Below are 25353 nucleotides of genomic sequence, written 5' to 3'. Positions count from 1 at the left end.
ACTCTCACTGCCTCCCTCACTTAGCGGCGCCATCCTAAAACCGTTTCCTAGACAGCAATCCCCACTGAGCTCAGCGGGATTTACTTCCAAGTAAATACGGGCAGGGCCGCGCCGCACGGACACATCCGAAGCCATCTTCAGATGCCGCCCTTGATCAGTTCACACCACGCAGAGCGCCACGGCCCGTAAACAAACTATTGCATTGGCTCTGGATTGCGTCAGTCACCCCTCGGCCAATCCAGCCTCATCTTCCTCCAGCACCGTCGCGGGGCGTTCGGGGCGGATCTCGATTTATTAGGCCGCTTGAGTTCTTCCTGATAGGAAGCGGAGCTGTTGGCTAACAACGAGTGGCAGCCTAACCCTCCAATCAGAGGGAGAAACCGAGGGACGTCGCTAGTTCTTTCCCCTCCATTAATAGCCGGTCTGGAGCTGCTAACGACTGTTAGCTGCAGCTGCATCAGCAGCAGCGGTGCATGGTGGCGGGTGTTGTTTTTTTTAAACTGTTTGCTGCAGCTGCATCAGCGGTGCATGGTGGTGGTTGTTTCGTTTTGTTTTAAACTTTTGCTGATTGGACTCTGTTGTTTCAAGGTAAATCATGATCTAGTGTTTTGTTTTGTTTTTTTGTTTAAAAAAAAAATATTATCTGCATGCAGGTTTCAATTAAACCAAAGTAGCATAAGGAAGAATAATTAAATATATTCCTCGTAACTGGAGGATGGGTTGGGACGCCTTTGGTTTTGAAATGCATCTTGCATGGAGATGTTGCCTGGTGTGTTTATCTTGGGATATTCGCCTCGCTTTATTCTCCTTCTCTTAGGCTCGGCTGAATGATGCTGAATGATGTTTGGAAGCAGGTCTCTGAGACCCGCGCAACCATATCAGGGTGTTGGTGTTAGCGGGCACGTACTGGTTGTTTTGCCTTGTGGTCTGAGTCAGGATTGGATCTCGGCATCCCGCGATTGGTTTGAGTCCACGGGTCATGCCAGTTTTGCTCCAGGCATAAAAATGGGCAAATGTTTATTTATTTATTATTTATTTATTTACGCTTCATAGAAGCGTATGATGGCTTTCCTGCGTTGCGCTCTTTAAAATATCTTTTTAAATACCTAGTACAGTCTCATCTACAGTCAGTTAGCATGTGATGATACTCAGCTTCTGCTGACTTCTGCCAATCTGACCTGCTGTTAAAAGGCCCAAGAGCAGGATAAGCTGCTTTCCCCCTTGATTGGTAATCTTACCTGTAATATGGGTCAATATCCCCATAGGAAGAGGAGTGGGGGAGATCACGTAATTTACATATGTAGTAATATGTATCCTCTACAGTAGTGATATATTAATACCAGGGCTGCAGCGTGCTGAAAGATACCTTAATCAAATTTAGTTGATCTGTCAAATTTGCGTTTTGAGAAACATTTCTGAAGCATGCTTCTGTTATTGGGTGAGCCACAGATGTTGTTTCACTGTAGAAGAGGTATTCCTCCTCTGTGTGTGAGAGGAAGGAGGATGCCTCTTTTAAAAGATGGCGCTTGTTATCTGTGGTTTTATAGGTACAAAATCTAGCCAGTTAAGTGGGAGCACATTTTAGGGAGCAATCCTATGGCCCTCTAGATACTGTCTAGCAGGCCATAGGATATGCTCATTTCTGGGAACCGACCACCCTTCCCGTCTGTGCTGCCTCTGAGGCAATGCGGAGAAGCCCCATCCTCCGCACTCGCAAGAGGAGTGTGGAGCAACTGAAAAGGGGAGTGATATATCCAATGTGTCATATGGCAGCTTTCTCTCCTGATTGCCCCCCCCCTCCCCGCTGTTAGACAGCCGAAAATGGCTGTTTAGTGAAAAACAGCAAGGCAGGAGAGGTGTGGAGGGAACGATCCCCCCCATGTCTCTCCTGTCTTGCTTTGGATAGGCAGTTGCCTTCGAGTTCAGAGGCAGCCACCTATCTAGTTAAGATTGTGCCCTTAATTGACTAAACTTTTAAAAGATCCATTAATTTAATCCAGTGATGGGCGGACTTCACCCTTGAGGGATCACTTTTTTTTTTTTACTACAACCTCCAGATCCGCCAACTGGAGCCTGGTGCAAAAGACATGGTCTTAGAATTGAATAATTCTGAGCCCAGAATTTGTTTTGAGTAGCAGAACTGAATGGAAGCCACAGCCCTCCTGCTCAAAAATCCACTGTTTATCTCTTCCCCCCACCCCAGTTTTCTTCATTTCAGCAGTATAATTTAGGATGGGGCAGAGTCATTTGTTAAACAGGAGTAAAAACAACAACCCCACCACTGCTGATCTACTGCAAAACACACAGAGGTCTACCAGTAGATCCAGGTCTACCTTCTGCCCACCCCAGTATAAAGTTTGGCTAAAGTTTGAAGCCATAAAGAATAGTACTTTCAGGACCAGTTATTTTGGAAAGCAAAGTTTAGCATTTGGTTAGGCAGTTTTAGCAAAAAATAAATACTTGCAGTGATCATGATATTGAGCTTGGTCTTCCGTTAACACAAACTCTTCCAAGTATATTTTCAATGATATGTGCAGTAAGAGTGCTCACAGGTTGTGGGATAGCATGAGATGTGTATTAGAATCTCAGTCTTAAGTCTTAAATCTCATAAATGGATCTTTATTCTTGGTTGTGCTTGTCTGCTAGCCATATAACCTGCAGGTTGAAAGCCTTTTCATGGGATGGGTGGGCATGACCTAAATTGGAACTTGATTTTTTCAGATGTAACAAGTCTTTGTCCAAGCAATGAATTAATAGCACAAACCTTAATACGATTGTTGAGAATTCAGTCCCATTCAGTTCAGTGGAGCTTACTCCATAGTACAGGGGTTGCCAATCTTTTTGGGCCGGTGGGTACAGCTGGTATTTTGAGAGAGTGCTGCCAAAATGGCTGCCATGCAGGGACTTGCCCATTCACAAAATGGCTGCCATTGTGGGCATGGCCAGTCTCACACCACCCATTTCTCAAAGACAAACTCATGAGGCTAAATGAAAAGTAACCTGCCAAAGAACCTAAGTAGAAGACAGAGGTATGGCCTGAGTGCCAAAACACAACACCACCCTTTTCTATCGACAGTTTTCTGCTCCAGCACCACTTCACAGAGTGCAAACCGCTGAGACTCAGAGATGAGCAACTTGGCAAAAAATAAGGCAGAGGTGGAGTCTGAGCCCCAAGTGACTTACTTGCCCCAACACAGCATGACAAAAGACCCAACTTCACAGAAGGAAACTGGTGCTCCAAGGAATGCACACCAGGGAAAATGCACCCACCAAAGCCAGGCAGCTAATGCACATCACACTAAAGATAATAGGCAAAACACACACACACAGCACAGGCATAACATTCCCTCATTCCCTGCCAACCCTCTAGCTCTCTTTTAAACCACCCAGGGAATCTTTGAAAACCGCCCAGAGAGCTTTGGCTATGGGGGCGGTATAGAAATGTAATAAATAAAATAAATAGCCTTCCAGGATGCTTCCCATCACCTGCCTACCTTTTTTCTGGGCATGCTTCAAAATGAAGTGCTAGGCTCTAGCCACCCACCATTTTTATTTTCTGTGAATCCCTCTGCACTCCATGTGGGCATTCTTGGAAATAAAGGTGGCACTGGAGGCCAGTGTATTGCTTTGCAACATGCCAGTCTTCCAGGGTTTTTTTTAAACAAAATTAATTAAAAAATCTTTTTAAAAAAATCAGAAGGGGCAGGGAGTCTGGAGGGCACCATGGCAGGTGTCCACTGGCACATTGGTGCCATATGCGGCGGGACTCCAGCCATAGTGAGGGTGTTTAGATTGTGGGCAAGGTTAATTTTTATAGTAGCTCCCTGTGGCTGTGCAGCACATCAGTGCAAACCTGAGAAATCAGGATGGGCGTATCAAATTAGCATGTGTCTGAGATCCTAGTTTGGCATATTCTGCACAGTCTCCAGTGACCTTACATTTCCTCTGTCAACAACCCCTAGAAGGTCAGTATAGGTAGAAGGCCCTGCACTTGTGCACTTCAGTGGCAGATGCCAAGGTGGATAAGACTTGGTACTTTCCATAAGCAATTTCGGTAAATGCAGTTTTTCTCTCCACTGCCTGATAGGCTGAAATGACCTCTTCTGCACAACTGGAAAAGTGAGAAACAGTAGGATATAGGGCACTTTCCCCCCAACCTAAGGTGGATGTAGTAGTCAGGATGTCAGGCTAGGAGCAGGAAGACTGTCCGATTCTTCATCAGCCATGGAACTCATGGGTGACCTTGGAACTGTTCTCTCTTAGACTAACCTTCCTTATAGGGTTGCTTTTTATGTTTGTATTTGGATTTTAGAGGATTTTTTCAGCAGCAGAGTAACAAAACAAACATTAAGGGGGCTGAGAGACATAATTAATCATGGCACAGCCAATAAGCGAATCCTCCAGAGGAGAACAGGCAACACTGTCAGTGCATAGTGCTTTTTTGGACTGAAACTGAGAGCTTGGCAGCCTAAGAATGGCAGGATATTGATTGGCCTGAGAGGTGAATGCCTGCCATGTAGTGTGAAAAGTCCTTGGGCATAGCCCTTGGAACTTGGGTTTGTGGGTTGGGTTATCAAGCAAGGGCACTTGCCAGATCCGCTCATACCATTGTTCAATCTACCAGCTTTCTCTGCTTCCATCTACACAGTCACCACCAGAAAAGTAATCAAGTATGCATGGAGAATGTATTTATTGTCTTCATTGAAATCTATAATAAAGCCATCTCGGGTCTAGGCTGAATGTTCTGTTTGGTAATTTTAGACCAGGGCTGGTGTACCTGTGGCCCTCCGGATGTTGTTGGACTTCAGTTCCTGCCAGCATAGTTAATGGTCAGGGGTTATGGAAGTTGTGGTCCCACAACATCAGGTTCCCCAGCCGTGGTCTAGACATTTCTAAAAAAAAAAAGCGCCTCTTGAGACTTAATTGCCACTGGACAAATCTGCCACATGTGGACATAAGTTCCATGGACCTTCTGCTCCTGCCAGCATATAGGAGAGGCCTCTTTGAGCCTTTAGTGCTGTTTTGTTGGTGTTGGGTACCATCTATGCATTTTTTTTTTTAGGTGTCTTTTCCATTCCTTGTGTTCAAACTGTATATCATGTTTGTGCAGATTGTACATGAAATAAAGCAACATTGGCTCAAAGCGCCAACACGTGGACTGCATGTGCACACATGGACGTGTACCTCAACCCCTTTCCAAACTGTATTGTCCAGGTATCCTTACTAGCGATGAGCCCTGTTCTGTTTGCACACTGATGTTCTTTGAAAAAGTGGTTTATCCTGGTTTGCTTCCGTTTTGTTCTCCAGCAGTCTCGTGGGAATACCAGGAAGTTCCCCTTCCTCCCCTGGACTGATCAGGCATCAGTAAAAACAAAAGGAACACGCTGGCCATTAATGTGTGTGCCCCTTTTGACTCAACCAGTGGGTTCTTGTCTTCTGTCCTTATTGGCTTCCTAATTCTAAAGTACACTGGACAGTTGGGTAACTGGTGCCAGATGATTCAGCACTACTTAAAAAGTTTCCAGTTAGGGTTGCCACCTCCTTTCTCTTGAATGGCTGCATGACAAGCAGAAATTCAGCGTAGTAATTCTTTTTCTCAGTGTGAGTATGCAGTGATATAGGAAACCTCACTTGCTGAATTCTTGCCTATCGTGGAGGTAGCAGCGGTCCTGCCAGAAAAACGGTGACAACCTCGTGTCTAGCACTTTTCCAGAACTGGATATATGTGTGATAGTTGTTACCGCTTTATGGGCCTGATTCTGTACCCACCATCCAGAAGTTTAAGCTTTTCCTGGCATAGCGATAAATGTGATGGGAAAAGCTTCATCTGCTTTAATTCTGCATAAAAGCACAGAAGCAGGGCCAGTAGTAATAATGAAAAAGGTCTTAACTGAAATGTGAAATCTCCAGGAGGACTAAATTTGTAGACTAAATACAGTTTAGTGTGAGAGTTCCCTCAGCAATCTACCCTTATTTGATGAACGTGGTAAGGCAAGTGTGAGCAACTTGTGGCCTTCCAGATGTTTTGGCCTACATCAACCCTCACCATTTGCTGTGCTGGCTAAGGCTGATGGAAGTTGTAGGCCAAAACAGAGAAAAAGAAAATGGAAGCTATAGACACCCGACATGTTAAAGCTTAACCTTGTAAAAGCAGTTGGCTGGTATGGCATATATGAATTTCACTTTGAGGCATCGTTTGTGTGTTCCCTTGGTCGGGTGAGGGAATTTGGATACACTCATCCCCTGGAGTCGGTGGCAAGGTTTTGCAGACATTGGAGCTGCTCTGAATTTCAGTCCTGAGCTGCCACTTAGCATCACCATGAAAGAAGCATGACAGGGTTGGGGAGTTCTCAGTTTGGCCAAATGTACAAAGCCGATTTGGTTATTACCATTAGCAAACTGCCTCTGTGCACACTAGTGGGCAGGAATCTTCACTCTTTCCGTTCCACCATTATCGGCAGTATTTGTTCATGAAGATGTGTCTATGGAGGGGACACTAAGATGGGTAACAAGACAAAACAGGGTCAGGATGGATACAGGTGACTGTTCTATCACTGGCTGTATCATACGTTACCACATATCTGCATCTGATGGAAAACAACATGGCTGGATGATATCAGATGAATGAACTATTCTGTAGTGAGCAAACTCACCTGGTGCTAGACAGCTTGTCTGTATAGGGCTCACAGTCTGGAGCATAAGCAGAAATCTATAGCAGGATGAATATCATTTGGATGTTAGCATTGCTGGATGCAGCTGTGTGTCATCCCATTTGAAATTACGTCCAGATGGCCATATCTAAGGGCCAAACGAGATGTGATGCATGGGGGGAGTTAAAAATAGGGTTGTGTGTGGACTTTCCCTTGCTTCATTTTCCTCATTAAATTTCCTCCCTGCAATGCTGCTAACCACGCAGCAGCCTTCCCCAATCCGGTGCCCTCCAGATGTGTCAGATTGCAACTCCCATCTTCCCCAGCCCATGTGACCAAATGGAATTTGCAGCTGCCATCTGGAGGCCCCAGTTGCCATACAGTAACCATACAGCTACTTCTGTGTTTTTCCTTGAAGTGCAAATGGCAGCTTTGAGGACTGATTTAAACTGGGAATATGGGGTGGGGGTGGAGTGAGAAGATTTAACAGCTTCACCCTTTGGTTGTTCTGATCTAAAAATAAAAACTGGAGATCTTATTCACAGATCTTCCACATCCAATTCTGTTGTATCATCGCCCAACTGTGGATTTTAGATTTTTTTTTTCATGGACCAGCACAGCCACCTTTGTTTTTTAATGTTTAAGGGCACAATCCTATGCATGTTTAAAGTCCTACAACTCCCAGCATGCCCCAACCATGTTGGACTTCTGTCTAAACATGCATAGGATTGCGCCTTAAAGGAGACATCTGAATATATAGCATGCTGTGTACACAGCGAACTATTGCAGTGGCTTTTTATTCCTTGGGGGTGATGGTGGATTTCAAAATGAGGCAGAGGTTACCTACCCCTCAGTTATAGAAAATGTTAAGACTGCATGCTGACCCGTTTTCTTAAAACTGACCAATAGCCTAGGATACGGTGCTTTCATACAGCGTATCAGTGCTGTAAGTAAAATAAAGTGAGTGACACCCTCTACTCTCAGAGGGGAAAGGTGTCTGTCTTCATTCTGGCCATGAAATAACATCCCCGTTTCTGTTTCCAAGACTTATGGCACCCACAGTGGGGTGGGGTTAGCCCTTCACTTTGTGCTGAGTCTTGGGGAAAATTAGAAGCAGCATAAATATCGCTTATATGTGCGTTTCCCTAGTGCACATGATGAAATGACCGTGTCTCACTTCACACCAGACAATTGTTTTTCTTGCCAACTCTGACCTCCACACGTGTCTCTGATTCTGACTTTGCCCAAAGTCTGGTACAAATTGAGAGACAAAACCCTTCCCACGTGTTCTCTGTGTGCCAGTCTAGGACAGAAGAGGGGGAGGTCAGGGTTTGGGGTGTGTGTGTGACTGAAAATCATGCTTGACTGTCAATCCCAGCGTGAACAGATAAGTCCAGATATACAAGACCTGGGGCACATTGTCCCTGATGCCTCCCATTGTTGGCCAACCAGCATTCAGCCCGGCGATCAGTTTATTGGCATGGTTGCAACCACATGCCAAAGAACACGTGCAGTTGAAAATGAGTGTGTTGCAAGTGTTGTGTACGCTTATGATAGGTGTCCTCGGCTTATATAATTACCTGATCTACTTTTCCAACTGCATGGATTCCCCACCTCCCTGCATGATATGTATTTACTGAGCATAATATTTCTTGACTCCTGTCCATTATTAGAACATTTTGCGATCTCTCAAGCAAAAGTATTATTATTCCCATTTCTCTTATAGGTAGGCTGCAATATTAGGTGTTTCGCCTGAGGTTTGTGTAGGATGAATTTGTTTGCAACAGATAAGGTGAGTTTGAATTATTTTATGTGACATGCATTTACTTTTTTTTTTAATGATACACTACACGTTTTCTAAAAAGATTATAAAAAGGGGATCTTTTTCATAGTCTGAAATGGTTCTATTGGAACATTAGGTCCAGTGTTACAAATGGCAATGGTGTGGAAAATACCCATGTGATCTGGGAGACTCACCTGGTACAGAACACTTTAGTTCTGCCTTCCCCAAGCTGGGACTGTCTTTGATGACACCTCCCAGTATCGCTGACCATTGCCCATGCAAGGTGGGGCTGATGGGAGTTGTAGCCCAAAACATCTGAAGGGATCTAGGTTGAAGAAGGCTGCCCGAGACCATGCCCCAGTGATGGTAGTTAACCAGTCATATTGGCAAAAAAGGTTTCATAACGTTTCAGCTAATTGGGTATGTTGTAGTTAGGATGTTATAAAACATAATGGGATTATGATATGGAACTGCCTCCTTACGTTATGGGTTTGTAAGTTTGCCACTGCAGCCTTTTTCTTATGTCATAAAGACCATGTCCAGTATTTCACTGGTCCCAGACATGTAGGTGCAACTTCTGCTTTGCTCTTCCATCTCTCTGGAAGTTAAAGTTGAGTTTTGCTTCATGAGACGGCTCCTTTGCACCAAAATGGCTGAGGCCTGGTCCCAGCTACATTTGAATGGAACTTACTTTCAAGTAAGTATGTTTAAGGTTGCATCCTTTGAGGTTTATATTACCTTCTGAATTGGGCAAGGGGAGATTTGATGAATGGGGGGAGTTTCTTACTCGGAAATAAGGTTTCTAGAAATATATAAGTCAGGTCGACAGCTATGTTTGACTAAAATAATGTTTTTGCTGGGAAAGAGAGGTTAAATAAGTTCTATAGGTATAAAGCAATGGGCTGCAGGTCAGATAAGGATATACTTGATGCGTTCTTGTTAATTGGTAGGTTACCAAGATAAAAATGGAATAGCAATACAGGGTGTGGGAAAGAACTGATTAATAAGGAGAAAGTGGTCTGATCTTTAATCAACATGTGGGTAGGAATTTGAAAACTAGCTCACTTGCCTCTCATGGGCTATCGCATGCAGCTTTCTGGCACATTTCTGCTTGAGGGCAGAGTTTCATTGGGTGTGTGGTGCAGGCATTCTCCATTAGGGATGTATGAGAATTTCATTCCTGTTCGCAAATCATGTGAACATGTCCTGTTCACAACCCTGAAAGCAAGCAGGAACGCAATTCTCAGGAGATTTTTGCGATTTCCTGAACTTGTGTTTACATTCAGAAGTGCACACTTGCGCAAATCGGCCCCAAAGTTGCATTTTCACTGTTTAGCCTAGGAGGGAAAATGCATATTGGTCAGAGGGAGGGGAATGTGTATTTATAAAATTGTGCATTTTTAAAGTACACAGCTTTTCCCAGTTGTAAAAATATGAATTTTTCCTGATTGTTAAATTTCGCCTAATTGAGGGGGAAAAGGCATTTGCATTTGGGAATGTAAATGAGGCGAAATGAGCTTTGAGGAAGAATTCGGAGAACATCAACGAACTCGAACATTAAATGTTCACCCATCCTTATTGGCCATGTTCGCATACAATGGTAAGCCAGAATTCCAGAGAATCTTGGCTTACTGTTGACTCTCACTTGGCTCCTCCCACGAGTGGGAGTGGCTAAACTAGGCGGACACAGAAAACTTAGTATGTCATCCAAACTGGGATTCCTAGCTTGTTGTGCCCCTTGCAAGCCAGGATTTGTTCTTGATTTATGAAACTTGGCTTGTTTGGGGGCAGCAAGCCAGGAGTTCCAGTTCAGACGACATACTAAGCTTTCAGTTTCTGTTTAGTTTAGTTAGCCTTGTTGGCAGGAAAAGCCAAGCGGGAGCAAATGGGCTGTGTATGCTAGCATGCAACTCATTGATGGTAAACGAGGATTCTGCAGAATTCTGGCTGAGCGCTGCATGAAAACACACCCATTGTTCAACTACATGGAAAATGTCTTGTGTTGTGTTGTCATGTATCCAACAGGAAATAAGTGAGTGTTGAAGCAAACATCTAATTTTTCACACTCTCTGCTTCTACTGATGATGTGAATCCCCCCCCCAAATGCCAGTGCAAATTAAACCCTTTATACTGTTTAAATTGATATTATCTGTATGCCACGCTAAAATTTTAATGATATAGGGCGGGATGTAAATGTTTTAAATAAATTAGTTTCATTTGCATAGGAAAATTTTCAGTAGCGTTGGAAAATGTTCTGATGCCCTAGAGCAGGGATGGGAAACTTGTAGGCCAAAACTTCAGGAGGGCCACAACTCCCGGCAACCCTCACCATTGGATGTGCATGCTGGCTAGAGCAGATGGTGCTATGTGCCAAAACATGCCCTGTTTCCGGGCTGGACGCTGTGGGAACAGAGTGCTGGACTAGATAGACCTTTGGTCTGAGCCAGCAAGGTGGTTCTTATGTTTTTAATCTGCTTCCAGGTCCTAGTCGAAGTAATGTCTGAGAAAGTGCTGCCATTTCTCCCCTACTGCAGGGGAAGGCAACTTGTAGTCCTCCAGATGTTTTGGCCTTCGACTCCTATCATTCCTCACCATTGGCTGTGTTAGCTAAGGCTGATGGAAGTTATAGGCAAAAAGATCTGGAGGGCAACAAGTTGCCCACTCCTGCAGTGATGGTTGTTGTTACATCCAGACCCAACCATAAACTGTACTCTGTTCCAGGAACAGAGCCTTGGAGGAAGGTGCTGAAATGCTGGTATGCTGCTATGGGAGAAGGTGGTCCTTTAGGTACATTCTATCTAGTGAGACTTTCAGAGGTGATGCTAGGCACTTAAAAGATTAGGGGCCTAGTCTCATAGGATATAAATCCGCTTAACATTTGCATATGTTGACTTATGTCTATATAGGCAAACATGGAAATAATGATTAGGATTTATTTACATGTCACAGAAGTAACGTGTAATTAATTATACCAGCCAATTAATTTCTCATCCAAATTTCAAAATAAAATTAATTTGTGCCCTGCCCCCAAAACATCCCTAGCTAATGGGAAAAGTTTTTTTTGCTAACTGTAATTGCCATGCAGGGAGAGATTTGGGCAGGGGTGTGTGTGTTGCAGCATGTGGAGAGGTAGGGAGTTAACTCTTCCCTCCCCAGCTGCCATCCCCCTTGAAAATTGCCCCCTGAATGGCAATTTAAGAAGAAACATTCCATGGGCACCAATGGACACTTGGAGCTCTGTGAAATAGATCTGTGCCCTTGGGAAATAGATTTGAGACGGGGGCACGCATGGGGCCTGACCTAGCAATGCCTCTGGACATTCTCATGAGCCAAAGTGTTTTCAGATCTTCTATTTTCAAGGACCCTTTCTGCATCAACTTCTTTGCTTAGGAGCTACTGCACATCTGCCATGGAAACCCAGTAGCTTGCAGAGGATCCTGGGGGGCATGTTCTACCACTCAAGTTCAGTTCATGCGTGGCACTGGTTAAACCTGTTGAGCGTACCTTTGCTCTGCTTGAACTGAGAGTGTGATCCAGAACACACCCAACACTCTCCCGGAGCTGCACATTGTAGGGGAAGATCAATAGCAGAAGACAAGCTGCCTTTCAAGGATCATCTCCTCCTGTGTGTTCCTGCCCAGACCCTAAGATCATTTTCAGTGGTCCTTCTACGGGAGCCCCTGCCAAAGGAAGTGAGGTGGGTGGCTACCAGGAAGAGGGCCTTCTCTGCGGTGGCACCCTAGTTGTGGAATGCGCTTCCTAGAGAGGCTTCACTGGCACCTAGACTGGCACCTCTTTCTGGCGCCAGGGAAACCTTTTTAGTTTCCTGGGCATTTTAGTCTTTTAGCTCTGTTTTAAATCTGCAGTTGTGTTTTAAATCTCTGCATTGCTGCTAGGCTTTATTCTTGCTGTACTTTTTATACTGTAGTTTCAAGCTTTTATATTGGATTTTATGCTGTATTTCGTGATTTTAATTTTTGTGAACTGCCCAGAGAGCATTGGCTATTTGTCAGTATAGAAATGCAATCAATAAATAAATACATTTTGTCTGCTGCAGATCATCTCATCGGGGAACCCTTGACAAGCTTCTGAGGAACCTTTGGGGTTCCCCGCAACACAGTAGCTCAAAGCTTCTGACCTATTTGTTTTATTGCTATATAGATGGTTCATCATTAGGCTCTACTGCTCTTGCAAATCCGAGGACGTCCCTGTCAAGATGGCCAAGTTTAGACTCGTCCTGCTTAGGCACGGTGAAGGGGCCTGGAACAAAGAGAACCGCTTCTGCAGCTGGGTGGACCAGAAGCTGAGCAGCGACGGGGTGAAGGAAGCTCAGAACTGCGGCAAGCACCTCAAAGCGCTCGGCTTTGAATTTGACCTCGTGTTCACGTCCATCCTCAGCCGTTCTATTCAGACTGCCTGGCATGTGCTCGAGGAGATGGGGCAGGAGTGGGTTCCCACTGAGTCTTCCTGGCGGCTGAATGAGCGGCACTATGGCGCGCTGATTGGCCTCAACAGGGCAGAAATGGCTCTGAACCATGGCGAAGAGCAGGTGCAAAGGTGGCGGAGGAGTTACGCTGTCACGCCACCTCCCATCACGGAGTCCCATCCTTACTACCATGAAATCTACAATGACCGTCGATACAAGCACTGCGACGTGCCCTTGGAGAAACTCCCAAAGGCCGAAAGCTTAAAAGAAGTGCTTGATAGACTCCTTCCCTATTGGGATGAGAGGATAGCGCCCGAGGTGAAGAGGGGCAGGACGGTTCTCATTTCTGCTCATGGGAACAGCACGAGGGCTCTGCTGAAACACTTGGAAGGTAATTTGTTGCTGCTGATTTGGTTTTAAACTTTGTAAATATAGTGTAATCCTTAAACTTTGTAAATATAGTGTAATCCTGTAAACTTTGCAAAGAGTGTAACTCTTACTAATTATCAATTTCTTCAGAAAAAAACTAATCTTTTTTTTTTAAGGGCATATCGGTACTATTGGTTTTATACCAGTCGAACTGTCATGGCTTCCCCCGAAGAATCCTGGGAATTATAGTCTAGCAAGCATTCTGCTAATTCTCTTAGGGAACCCTAGTCATCCTTGGGAAGCTGCCGCTCCCCGGTGCACCAGAGAGAGGAAACTACTATCAAGTCTGTTTGTCTGTAAAGCATTCCCCATTGTCCAGCATGGCCTGTGATCAGGAATGCTGGGCACTGTAGTCCAAAGCATCTGGAGGGCGCCAGTTTGGGGGAAGGCCGGTCCATAGTGTGGCTTTGTGCTTAGAGAACTGGGTATACTCTCTTTGAGACCTTTAAACTCTACAGCAAAACAGCAAGCCAGATGATTGTGCTGGGCCATTTTCTGTAGCACTTCTTAGTTCATAACATGCTTTACACGGTTCTTGCCTCAGTCATCCTCCCAACAAGTCTGCGAGGGAGGTTAGGCTACATGAGAGTGCTGCGCGTGACCTTCATGCCCCCGAAGATCAAATCTAATCCTTCAAATCCCCACCTCTCTGACCCCAGCATGGTGTATTGTGCAAATGTCCCATTATGCCAGCTTTCCCTGACTTGGTTCCTTCCAGATATGTTGGGGTACAACTCCCATCATCCCCAGCTAGCTTCGGTGAGCAAAGTTGCAGGCCAGAACAGTTGGAGGGCCCCACAATGCCCACCCCTGCTGTAGAGGGGTATAGCTGCAGGCATCTTTTTAGAGTCGCAGAGGATAAGCTGTGTCTTTGCTGCCAGTACTTTTTCTTTCCTTTTTGGTAATATTTAAATGTCGCTCACCAATGCGCTTACTGAAAAACAAGCTGCACTGGCTGCCGGGCAACCGCACATGCCACATTCCCAAAGTGCGCTTTGCATTTTCATGGGCTAATAACGATATTCTTCAGTGGCAATGGCTGTGAAATTGCTATGTCCAGACAAAACACTTCTTTTGAATGTCATGTTTCTAATGCTTATTAGTTCAACCTACAGCCTAAACAGGAGATGGTACAGAGCTAGAAAAGCAATAATTGCTGGTGTCAGCATTTCCAGTAGTACATGAGACTAACTATGTATTGAAACCACTTCTTAGCATAAAACATTGATTGAAGTATATGCACTCCTTCTCACAGAATGTTTTAGTGCGAAGACCCTACACTGTAGAAGGTGGAGGAGTCGAGGAAGATCTATGGGGCAATCTTGTGCAAAACATACAGTCCACACATCTTTGGAGGGAGCCCATTTGGGGGAAGGGGAAAGGGAAATCTAACACGCATAGACAAACCCCAGGAACCTGTAAGTAGAAATAGTCACTCCCCTTTTCCTTGCCGATAATCTCTCCTCCCCCCAGATTTCCTGTTAAATAGGACCTATTTGGAAACAGTTATGTCAGGTGCTCAGGGCAAAAAGCAGGCAAGTACCTGGGGGAAGGGGAAGAGGGATTAGCAGGCAGGTCAAAGATCCCAGTCTGGAAATGCAGAGGGAGAACCAGGTTGGCACCAGGTTGGAGAGGACTGTCCTACGCTATGTGGTTTGGTGTGGTGGAGCAGGATGCCAGGAGTAGCACTGGCAGTAGGTGTTGGTGGCCTCCCTGGGCAGGAGCAGGAGGGCCAATGGTCCTGGTTGTGGCATCAGTTCACATGCCCCTCCCACCTGCCTCACCAGCACTGTGCTTTCGTTTGCTCTCTAGCTTGGTAGACTAGATGCCTCTATGCAGTGCGTAGCGGGCTGCATATGTACTGCACGCGGCGGGCTCAACTTGTGGCACTCCTGCAAGCAAGATGCTACGCAGAGATGCTATCTTTTATTTTGGGTGGGATTTCCCCACCCCACTCCCAGAGTAATTGAACAATCACTGTCATGTTGCAATTTTTAAAATGGCCTTTCAGTCACACCTACATAGGTTTGATATTGGGAAATATTGTATTGATCTGTCAGTAGGCAATTTAATTAGCAACTGGCTGACCTCCTCCCTGCACAGGTCAGCCAGTTCCTTGGAAGGCTGAAAGGGTGGGTGTTAATAACTCTTAGGCATTTGCCAAATTTGGGGCAGGTGACTCTGAGTTGAGAGCCTCCATAAATCAATATGGCATGTCTTTTATGTCCTACTTTAGCCCCTGCCTGAGCTGTAGGGTCATAGTAACACAACAGGCATTAGGAAGAAGAATAGGAATAGGAGGTGCTTTACAAGTAACACAGTTCAATTGACTTGCTTGCTGTGTGCCAGTTGTTGGTCTGTTTCCCAAGTGATGTTTGTATCAGGGGTATGTTTATATAACGTGTTTGTGTGTCTGCAGAAGAAGGGAGCCAGGCAAAGCGACATAAACTCATCCCTGGAATGTTGAGGAGTTGAGATGCTGGGAGTCTGGGTGCTGTCCTGTTTTAGCCATGCACCAAGATCAAAGAAATTGCCTTGCTGGAACAGACCAAGGTCCATTTAATCCAGCAGCCTGACAGATGTCTCTGGGAAGCATATGTGCGTGGCATTGGTGCTATTCACTTGTCCTCAGCATTTGGTGCAGCCTCTGTATCTGCACTTTCCATGTGCTTATCATGAGTAGCTGCCACTCCTAGACATTATCCCCCCAAGAATTTGTCTAAGTCTGGAGGGAGAAGTTTGTGGGCCGCATGTAGCCTCCAACCCAGCCCACTCCCTGCCCTAGAAAGGAGAGCAGAGCACCTTCAGAGGGTGTCACTGCCTTGGTGGGGAGTGTTTGGCCTGCCCCACCAGGGAGAGTGGAGCACTTAAAAACGCTTCCTTGCCTGAACGTTGGGGGAATAGGAAGAGAGTGTGTTCCTCACTGCTGTTCTAATGAAATCTAAATCTCACAAGAGATCGCTCTCAAGAAACCTCTTGATTTTGAAGTTCTGTGTGTCCCATTTTGGGCATCCAATCCCTGACCATGATGCACGTTACTGTATTTTTGAAGATGTCACTCCATCCATTTCATGCTCCCGCTGCACCTTTTGCACACTTCTTAATAGTGTGTCAGCCATTTTTTTGCCTTTTCTTTCATTGATGTTTTTGAGGCAGGATAAATCTTGAGTGGGATCGTGTGCACAACCTGAAACCTACTGAAAATCGGTGGCATCTTGCAAACTGGATGGTTGCTGTTCATGCACGTGTTTCAGAACTTATCCCTGCCCGGGCATTTGAGAAAGGAGAGAGAGAGAAAGAAGGGGTGCCCCTTCCTACCACCTGCATGCAGTTCCTGAGAGATTACCCCCGAGGGAATGTGACTTGATAGGAAAAAAGGTTCCCCACCCCTGGTGTAAGCCTTTTTTAAAAAGCCATCTAAGCTGGCATCGAGTGGAAATGAGACTAGATTACAAGTGGCTGGAGATGGCTTCACCCCTTGGACTGTAATGGAATGGAGCCAGTGTTTCTGCCAGTATTTAAGGAAGGGAAGTATCAGGGGCAACACTAGCTCTACTTCCATGGCACATCCTTGCAATCTTGACAACTTGATAGGTGAAACAGGAACAAAGGAAGCTACCTTATACAGAGTCAGATGACTGGCGTATCTAGCCCAGTGTTGCCAATGCTGACTGGCTGCGGCTCTCTAGGGTTTCAGGCAGGAGTTTTCCAGCCTTACCTGGAGATGCTGGAAATTGAACCTGAGACCTTCTGCAAGCAAAGCATGAGCTCTGCCACAGAGCTACGGCCCTTCCCATGTGTGCAAAATCATAAGAAGGAAATACGATGATGTGCTGCTGTTTTTACAACACTGCAAGACAAAGTAGGGAGAGGGATGGCTTTGTTTTGCTGGGTCAGACCTCAAGTCCATCTTGTACAGGAGGTGCCTCCAACAGTGACCAGCTAGAGCAGGTGTGGGCAGCTTCTGGCCCACCAGATGTTTTGGCCTTCAGCTCCCATCAGCACAGCCAATGGTGAGGGATGATAGGGGTTGTAGCCAGAACATCTGGAGGACCAGAACCTGCCCACCCCTGAACTAGAGGATTCCCTGGACTTTCAAGTAATGGAGGTAGCTGTCCCCTCTTCTTTGTCCCCTGAATCTGTTAATCACAGGTATAATTCCTCTGAACATGGAGGCTCTATTCTTAGCCATAAAACAGATTGTCATGACTGTGGTCTCCCCAAGTTGGGCATGTTTTTCATCGAGGGTGTGTTTGCACTGTGCTACTTCTGTAGTTGGAATGGGAAGCAACTCTCATCCTGGAGAATAGATGCCTGTCCTGTTCCCAGCATTGTAAACTTGTGCTGGAAGATCCAGTACTAGTTGGCAGCTGCTGGAGTGCTTCTGAACTTGAAAGCCGATTCAGATTGAGAGAGCTGCACAGCCCGGACCGACCTGTAGAATGTTGTCTTGCCAAAGAAAACAGAACAAGGGGTTATAGAACAGCTTCCTAGTGTTCAGGAGTAAGGCAGAAGAAAGTTTGAAACTCTGGGTCTTATGATTAATTATAAGCACTATTACTTGCTTATGTACAAGTAATCTAGCATTTGAACAGCACCTAATGGACAAGTTAATGCTAAAATAAATGCAGTAATAGATTTGGCACTAGTAATGCAGTGTTGTAAAATGGAGAAGGGCGACTGGTTGCCTGTGGGCAGGATCTGATCTGTGAGATTTGGCCTTTGTGAGTCTCCCTCCATTTTTCGATGGCTCAGAACTCTTTAAACATACACTGCCTTTTTAATGAGTCAGAACAAAGGGCTGCATTACTTAGCCCTGTCTAACCGGCCTTCTCACACTTTGGCCCTCCAGATGTGCTGGCTGTTGGCCATGCTGGCTGAGGATGCTGGCAGTTGTAGTCCAAGACATCTGGAAGGCACCAGGTTGGTCTACATGGACTGTTAGCGGCTCTCCAAGCTCTCAGGCAAATCCTTTCCCAGCCTTGCTACCGGATATATATATATTTTAATCTGGAAATGCCTGGGCTGCAAAGCAGATGCTCAGTCACTGAGTTGCAACTCCTCTCCTCCCTTGTTAGTCTCTAATCTTATTGGTACTCTCTGAGAAAGAGTTCAGTGTTAACCAACTGAGGATTTTGTACTCTTTGTCTGTTGGTATGGGTCAGATGTAATGAATCCTCTCACCTAATTTGTGTGTCTCGTTGTGGGTGCCATATTAGTTTTGCTACATGACTGGCAGTGCCCTGATCCTGTGGGATTGGCTTAGGCTGCAGGTGCGCAAGTAGTAACTGCTGGCAACACTGCAGCTGAAGTGTGGGCTAATAGGTTCTTGTTATTCCTCATTCAGACATTAGGATCCTTATGCTGTATCCCAGCCTTTCCCAACCTTATGCCCTCCAGAATGTTGGAATATAGTCTTCATCACCCCCAGCCAGCAAGGTCACTGGGACCCTTCCTCTCCCTTAAGGGATGGAGTCTTTTCCCTGACCTTGTTACTGCACCCCTGAAACTCAGCACGAAGTGAAGGACAGTTCTCAAGGCAATGGTTTCTGCAGTCCTATTGTGCTTCTGTGGTATTCCTAGATGAAGCTGGAGAGGGCTGGGCCTTGGCTTGGTGCTGTATGGAGCTCCAAGATTGGGAGGAAGGCTGGTACTTGTTGCACTTGCCAGAGAGCAGTGGCGCACTCGCCACGGCGAGCGTGATGGGTGGAGCGATGGATGCCTGCTTCCCTTGAACGCAGTTCTGAAAACTGCTGTTTTGTAGGAGACTACATGTGGAGAATCATGCCTTCGGACAGGTGTTAAATGTGGTAACCCTCCAGTCCATTTGAGTTAACATTGTTCCCCAACAACTGCATGTATGAGGTTAAGCTGAACTGAGAGTTGACCACCTCTACAAGGACTGTGAAATCCACTGTATTGATGGAGAGGTCGATTCTCTCTTCCACTGGATTTTTTATTTTATTAAATTTATTAATCGCCCATCTGGCTGGTCAACCAGCCACTCTGGGCGATGTACAACATACAATAAAAACAGTTTAAAACAATAAAATTCTACAATAAAAACATTTTCTAAAATACCCTAACCCACCCCAAATGCCTGCCTGAACAACAACGTTTTTAATGCACGACGGAAGCTCATTAAAGAGGGGGCATGACGGAGTTCCCTAGGGAGGGAGTTCCACAGAGTGGGGGCCACCACAGAAAAGGCCCTCTCCCTCGTCCCCACCAGTCTAGCTGTCCTGGCTGATGGGACAGAGAGAAGGCCATCCGAGGCTGATCTTGTTAAGCGGCCTGTCTGGTGCTGCTGGAGGCGCTCCTTAAGATAGGCTGGGCCAGAACCATATAGGGTTTTAAAGGTCAAAACCAATACCTTGAATTTGGCCTGGAAAACAACTGGTAACCAGTGCAACTCCTTCAGCACTGGAGTGATGTGATCTCGCCGGCAGCTGCCTTTAATCAGGCGAGCTGCCGCGTTCTGTACCAGCTGCAGTTTCCGAACCGTCTTCAAGGGTAACCCCACGTAGAGTGCATTACAGTAGTCTAAACAAGAGGAGACCAGGGCATGTACTACCGATGGGAGCAGATGGTCGGGAAGGAAGGGGCGCAGCCACTGTATCAGATGGAGTTGATACAGCGCTGTCCGGCTCACAGCTGACACCTGAGCCTCCCTGGACAGCTGGGAGTCCAAAATGACCCCCAGGCTGCGGACCTGGTCTTTCAAGGGTAGCCGTACCCCATTCAACACCAGGTCAACATCCCCCAGCCTCCTCTTGTCTCCCACCAAAAGTACCTTGGTCTTGTCAGGGTTCAGCTTCAGCCTATTCCTCCCCATCCAGCCACTCACCGTCTCCAGACATTTGGACAGGGATTCTACGGCCAACCTTGGTGAAGATTTAAACGAGAGGTAGAGCTGCGTGTCATGCGCATATTGATGACACCACACCCCAAACCTCCTGATGATAGCCCCCAGCGGCTTCACATAGATGTTAAATAGCATCGGGGAGAGGATGGAACCCTGTGGCACCCCACAAGTAAGTGGCCACGGGTCCGAAACCTCCTCTCCCAGTGCTACCCTCTGGTACCTGCCAGAGAGGAAGGACCGGAACCACCACAATATGGTGTCCCCAATGCCCAACCCCTCCAGGCGGTCCAGGAGGATACCGTGGTCAACCGTATCGAAAGCCGCTGAGAGGTCGAGGAGAACAAGGAAGGAGCATTCACCCCTATCCAGAGCCCTCCTCATATCATCTACCAAGGCGACCAAGGCCATTTCTGTCCCATGCCCAGGCCTGAAGCCCGACTGAAATGGGTCTAGATAATCAGTTTCTTCCAAGTGTGCCTTCAACTGCACCGCCACCACCCGCTCAATCACCTTGCCCAAAAATGGCAGATTTGAGACTGGGCGAAAGTTGTTCAAAACTTGAGGATCCAAGGAGGGCTTCTTTAAGAGCGGCCTTATCACTGCCTCCTTGAGGGCTGATGGCATCACTCCCTCCTCAAGGGAGGCTTTCACCACCACCTTGATCCCCTCACCCAGTCTCTCTCTGCAGCTCATAATGAGCCAAGATGGGCAAGGATCAAGTAAGCAGGTGGTCGGCCGTACCGATGAAAGCACCTTGTCCGCTTCATCAGGAGGAAGAAGCTGGAACCGATCCCACAAAACCGGTTTGCCACAGGCCGCCTCTTGCTCACTAACTGTATCCACAGCGTGCAGAGTAACACTCCTAATCTGATCAATTTTATCTGCAAAGTGCCTTGCCAAAGCCTCACAGGAGGCCTTAGAATGCTCCAGTGGTTCCGGAGCCACAGGACCGACCAGGCTCCGGACCACTTGGAACAGCCTCCTGGGACAGCACTCTGCAGACGCGATGGAGGCAGCATAATATTCCTTTTTTGCTGCCTTCACCGCCACGTGATAGGCTGAAGATACAGCTCTAGCCCGTGTCTGATCGTCTTTGGAGCGAGACTTCCGCCACCGGCGCTCTAGCCGTCTCACCTCCTGCTTCAGAGCTCGTAACCGCGGATTGAACCATGGTGCAGTCCGAGCCCTGTTCAGGGGGAGAGGGCGTTTCGGAGCCACCTGATCTAATGCTCTAGTGATTGCGGCATTCCAGCCACCCACCAGGGTCTCGACCGAGTGGCCGTTGGCATGCCCCAGAGAATTCCCAAGCATGTTCAGGAATCCATTTGGATCCATAAGACGCCTGGGGTGGACCATTTTAATGGGTCCTCCACCCCTGCGGAAGGGTTGTGGAACCGAGAAGTCCAACGTCACCAGATAGTCTGACCATGACAAGGGGGTGGTGGATATACCCCCGACTTCCAGATCACTCCCCACTTCTCCAGAAACAAACACAAGGTCTAGTGCATGACCGGCTACATGGGTGGGCCCAGTTAGAATATGGTGCAGCTCCCAGGAGGCCATGGTCTCCATGAAGTCCCGAGGTGCTCCTGTGAGGATGGCCTCCGAATGTACATTGAAGTCCCCCAACACCAGTAAGTTAGGGGACTGTACATGCACATCAGAGACCACCTCAAGCACCTCAGCCAGGGAGTCAGTCGTGCAGCGGGGTGGACGGTACACGAGCAGAATCCCCAGACTGCCCTTCGGGCCCAACCTCCAGTACATGCACTCAGCAACCTCGGTCTCCCGGAGAGGGGGTCTGGTGAAGACCAAGGACTCTCACTAGATAACAGCCACTCCCCCTCCCTGATCCCCAGCCCTCGGCTGCTGTGCATACGAAAATCCAGCTGGACACATGGCTGCAAGGGTTGGAGCAGCAGCCTCGGCCAGCCAGGTCTCCGTAATACATGCCAGGTCTGCACCCTCATCCAGGATCATGTCATGGATGAGGGAGGTTTTCTGGGTAACAGACCTGGCATTGCAGAGCAGCAAACGAAGGCCAGAAGATGGGGTCACGCCTCCCCCAGCCATCCTTTGGCTCTGGACAGGCCCGGAGCAGGGGACAGATACTACACATCTCTCCCTTGTTCCCCTTACCTGGCATGGCCTGCCCCTAGCGCTCCGCCAGCGCCTGCCGCCCAGCCTCGGTATCTTCTGGCCCCCAACACTCTCCCCACTGCCTCCATCAGGTGGACACATGCCCCCTCGCTCCCGCCTATCAGGCAGGCTACCCACCCCTAAAAACACAACAAAATCCCCCAGAAATTAAAACAAAACAAAACAAAAATTAAAAATCCCCTTAAAAATAATAACGCCAGGCAGGAGTCCACAGGGAAGGCCAGGTGGTGGTGGTGGTGGCGGCGGTGGTGGTGGCAGCAGCAGGTCCGCCTCTTCCCTGGTGATGGTGGTGGCCTCTCCTGCAGGCCCTGGCTCTCCCAGGCCACCTCAGCCAGCCAGCTTATGTAGCCCCTCCAGGGAGGGCAGGTGGAGCAGGGCAGGTGGCTCGGTACCTGGGGGCCTGGTCCTGCAGGGACTGGCTGTCTGCCAGGCAGAAGTCTCCAGGGAAGTCCTGGTGGTGGTGGCAGCGGTGGCAGCAGCAGCAGGCCCGGCAGCAGCAGGCCTGCCTCTTCCCTGGTGGTGGTGGTAGTAGTGGCCTCTCCTGCAGGCCCTGGCTCTCCCAGGCCACCTCAGCCAGCCAGCTTATGTAGCCCCTCCAGGGAGGGCAGGTGGAGCAGCACAGCTGGCTCGGTACCTGGGGGCCTGGTCCTGCAGGGACTGGTGGTCTGCCAGGCAGAAGTCTCCAGGGAAGGCCTGGTGGTGGCGGCAGCGTCAGCGGCGGCGTCAGTGGCAGCAGCAGCAGCAGGCCCAGCAACAGCAGGCCCAGCAGCAGCAGGCCCGCCTCTTCCCCGGTGGTGGTGGTGGCCTCTCCTGCAGGATTCAAGATGGAGAAGGGATGTAGAGCCTGCCAGAGCTGCTCAAAATGATCACTCGTGCCAGAGTTATGTCTGTCTCCTCGTGAATTGAGACTATGAAGGGACAACTTCAGACTGTATGTGGGCTGAGTTTGTGATCCCTAAGGAATTTCGCATTAGGTTTGCAGGTTCTTAGCTGTGCAAATTCTGCATATCCCAATTTAAATAACTCAAGTCAGTATCTGCCTTTGCATGGATTGCTTTGTTACACTTTTTGGTGAGATAATTATGTTGATATAAGCTGAGATACTGTAAACTTTATTAGGTTCTTGACTACCAGGTTGTCCTGCATATGTGTGTGTGTGTGTGTGTATATATGTATGTATGTATGTGTATGTATATATGTATGTGTGTGTGTATGTGTGTGTGTGTGTGTGTGTGTATATATATATATATGTTGCTTTCAAGCAAAACCTTTAAGCAGACTTTCCTCTTTGACTCATTTATAAAGCTTTTTGATGCAGCCTCTTCAAACAGAAGGCTAACAGGTTCCTCTACATTTTAATTGGGGTGTGTGTGTGTGTGTGTGCGCGCACGTGTGTGTGTGTGGGGAGTGGAGGATTTGGTTTTGCTAACCGCATAAAAGCATGTCTGAAACTGCAGATTAAAGGGCCCGACAAGTTTTTCATTGTACTTGTGTTAAATGGTAGGGAAGGATCTGAGCAGGATGTGCTATAATGCCTTAAATAATTAAGTCATGGTTTCCAGTTTGTGGGTAAAGGTGATTTATTTCATGAGAGGAGGGGGGGGGTGAATCTAAGCAGTTTGCCTGGAAGTATTTGTTTTTCTATCTTCAGGCCCTTACAGTTAAAAATGGACCTGTTGGAAGTGTGTGCTATACAGGGAGTGCATTTCAACTGACATGGCTTAGAATTATTCTGCAGGTGTCAGCCGTCCAGGAAAGGATTTGGGGCCAACTGCATCTTGGGACCACTCCCTCTAAAATGGGTGGTTTGCGCCAACAGTGATTGATGTGGGCTTGCTTCCCCAAGCGGCCATCCCTCAATGTGAAGGAATAGAAGCGCGGCTGTATCACCTGGTGCGCTGTAAAAGATCTGGGAGTTGGCCAATGGCCCATAAGGTGCATCCTCCAGTCAGTTCTTGAGGTGTGAGTCATCAGTCTGCCACTTGATTTACCAATGCGGTTCTGCATCTTCCACCTTTGCTTCCTCCTGGGCCGCATGCGTGATGCCTCCTTCTGCTGCCTACCTGCCACTTTTGCTTCTTCCTCCTCAAAACACCCTCTTTTCCATGAAGCCTTTGATACCCTGTTGCAGAGGTATTGAACCTCATGTCTGTGAGCCCAATATGGCCCTCTTGGGTCGCTCAGATGGCCACGCCCCTTCCCCGATCACTGGCGTTTGCCTGTTTCCACCCATTCTAAGCAGTGGAAATGCCTCTCCTGTGGCTTAGTTACTGGCAGCGAGAGCTTTAAGCTAAAATATGCTGCTCTTTTTGGCTCAGAACTGGAATGTGGCCCCTGAGAGCTTGTCTGAAATGGACTTCGGTGTTCAGGCTGAAAGAGGTTCGACACCTCTGCCCTATTGCAACTCAGCCAAACTGCATGTAATTGAAATAATAGGTATATTCTTTCCCTGTTTACCCCATATCCATCTCCTTTCCCTTCCTGCCTTTCCCTGTGTTGAATTTTAGATTGCAAGGTCCTTGGGGCAGGGATCTGTCCTCCAATACTTTGCAAAGCGCCAAACACATTGATGGTGCTATGTAAATGCGAAGTAACGATGGCTGTAATCCCTGACAGCCATAGTATGGGCTATGGAGTACATAGTGTAGAGCACATTATCAACTGGAGGTGGAGTGAACGTCTTTATTGCAGGCAAGCTGGCTTTACACAAGCACACCCTGTGCTCACTGGCTGGCAGCTGCAAAAATATAAGTTCCTCAGTTTTGTACAAGTAAAATTGTGAATATTTCCAATATGAGAAAGATCACTGCAAACTGCTGGATCCTATGCCACCCAAGCACATGCCATCTCAGAAGCAGGGGAGGAAAGCTGGAAACAGGAGCCCCAAATTTTGTACACAACAAGTGTATTATTTAGACAGTGTCATGCATTCACAATATTAAGGACTAGTAGCATATTTGTATATCAAGCTAACCTTTATGACACTGAAATACTCAACTCGATAGTATATGTAGGAATAATCATTCACTAATGATGTGGA

The 25353-nt window shown here is 47.2% G+C and overlaps 1 protein-coding gene across 7 annotated transcripts in view; it reads left to right on the top strand.

Moving 5' to 3' along the window:
* Positions 1 to 25353, top strand: part of BPGM (bisphosphoglycerate mutase) — a 57046-nt gene that overhangs the window by 25009 nt on the left and 6684 nt on the right. The window contains exons 1-3 of one of the 7 annotated variants that reach the window (XM_084809253.1): positions 421 to 588; positions 8377 to 8442; positions 12595 to 13250. In XM_084809253.1, coding sequence (XP_084665379.1) covers positions 12650 to 13250 — 601 coding nt within the window. In that variant the 5' untranslated portion in view covers positions 421 to 588; positions 8377 to 8442; positions 12595 to 12649. Of the gene's footprint in view, positions 1 to 420; positions 589 to 8376; positions 8443 to 9111; positions 9131 to 11965; positions 12131 to 12594; positions 13251 to 25353 lie in introns of those variants that run through there. The other 6 variants (XM_084809254.1, XM_084809256.1, XM_084809257.1 and 3 more) reach the window with 6 other exon arrangements.

This window comes from Heloderma suspectum, chromosome 7, assembly GCF_057233095.1.
Source record: "Heloderma suspectum isolate Gila_16-S chromosome 7, 16-S_ref, whole genome shotgun sequence".
Taxonomy (NCBI): Eukaryota; Metazoa; Chordata; class Lepidosauria; order Squamata; family Helodermatidae; genus Heloderma; species Heloderma suspectum.
Note: the sequence above shows the minus strand (reverse complement) of the source record. Positions and strands in the feature narration are given on the sequence as shown.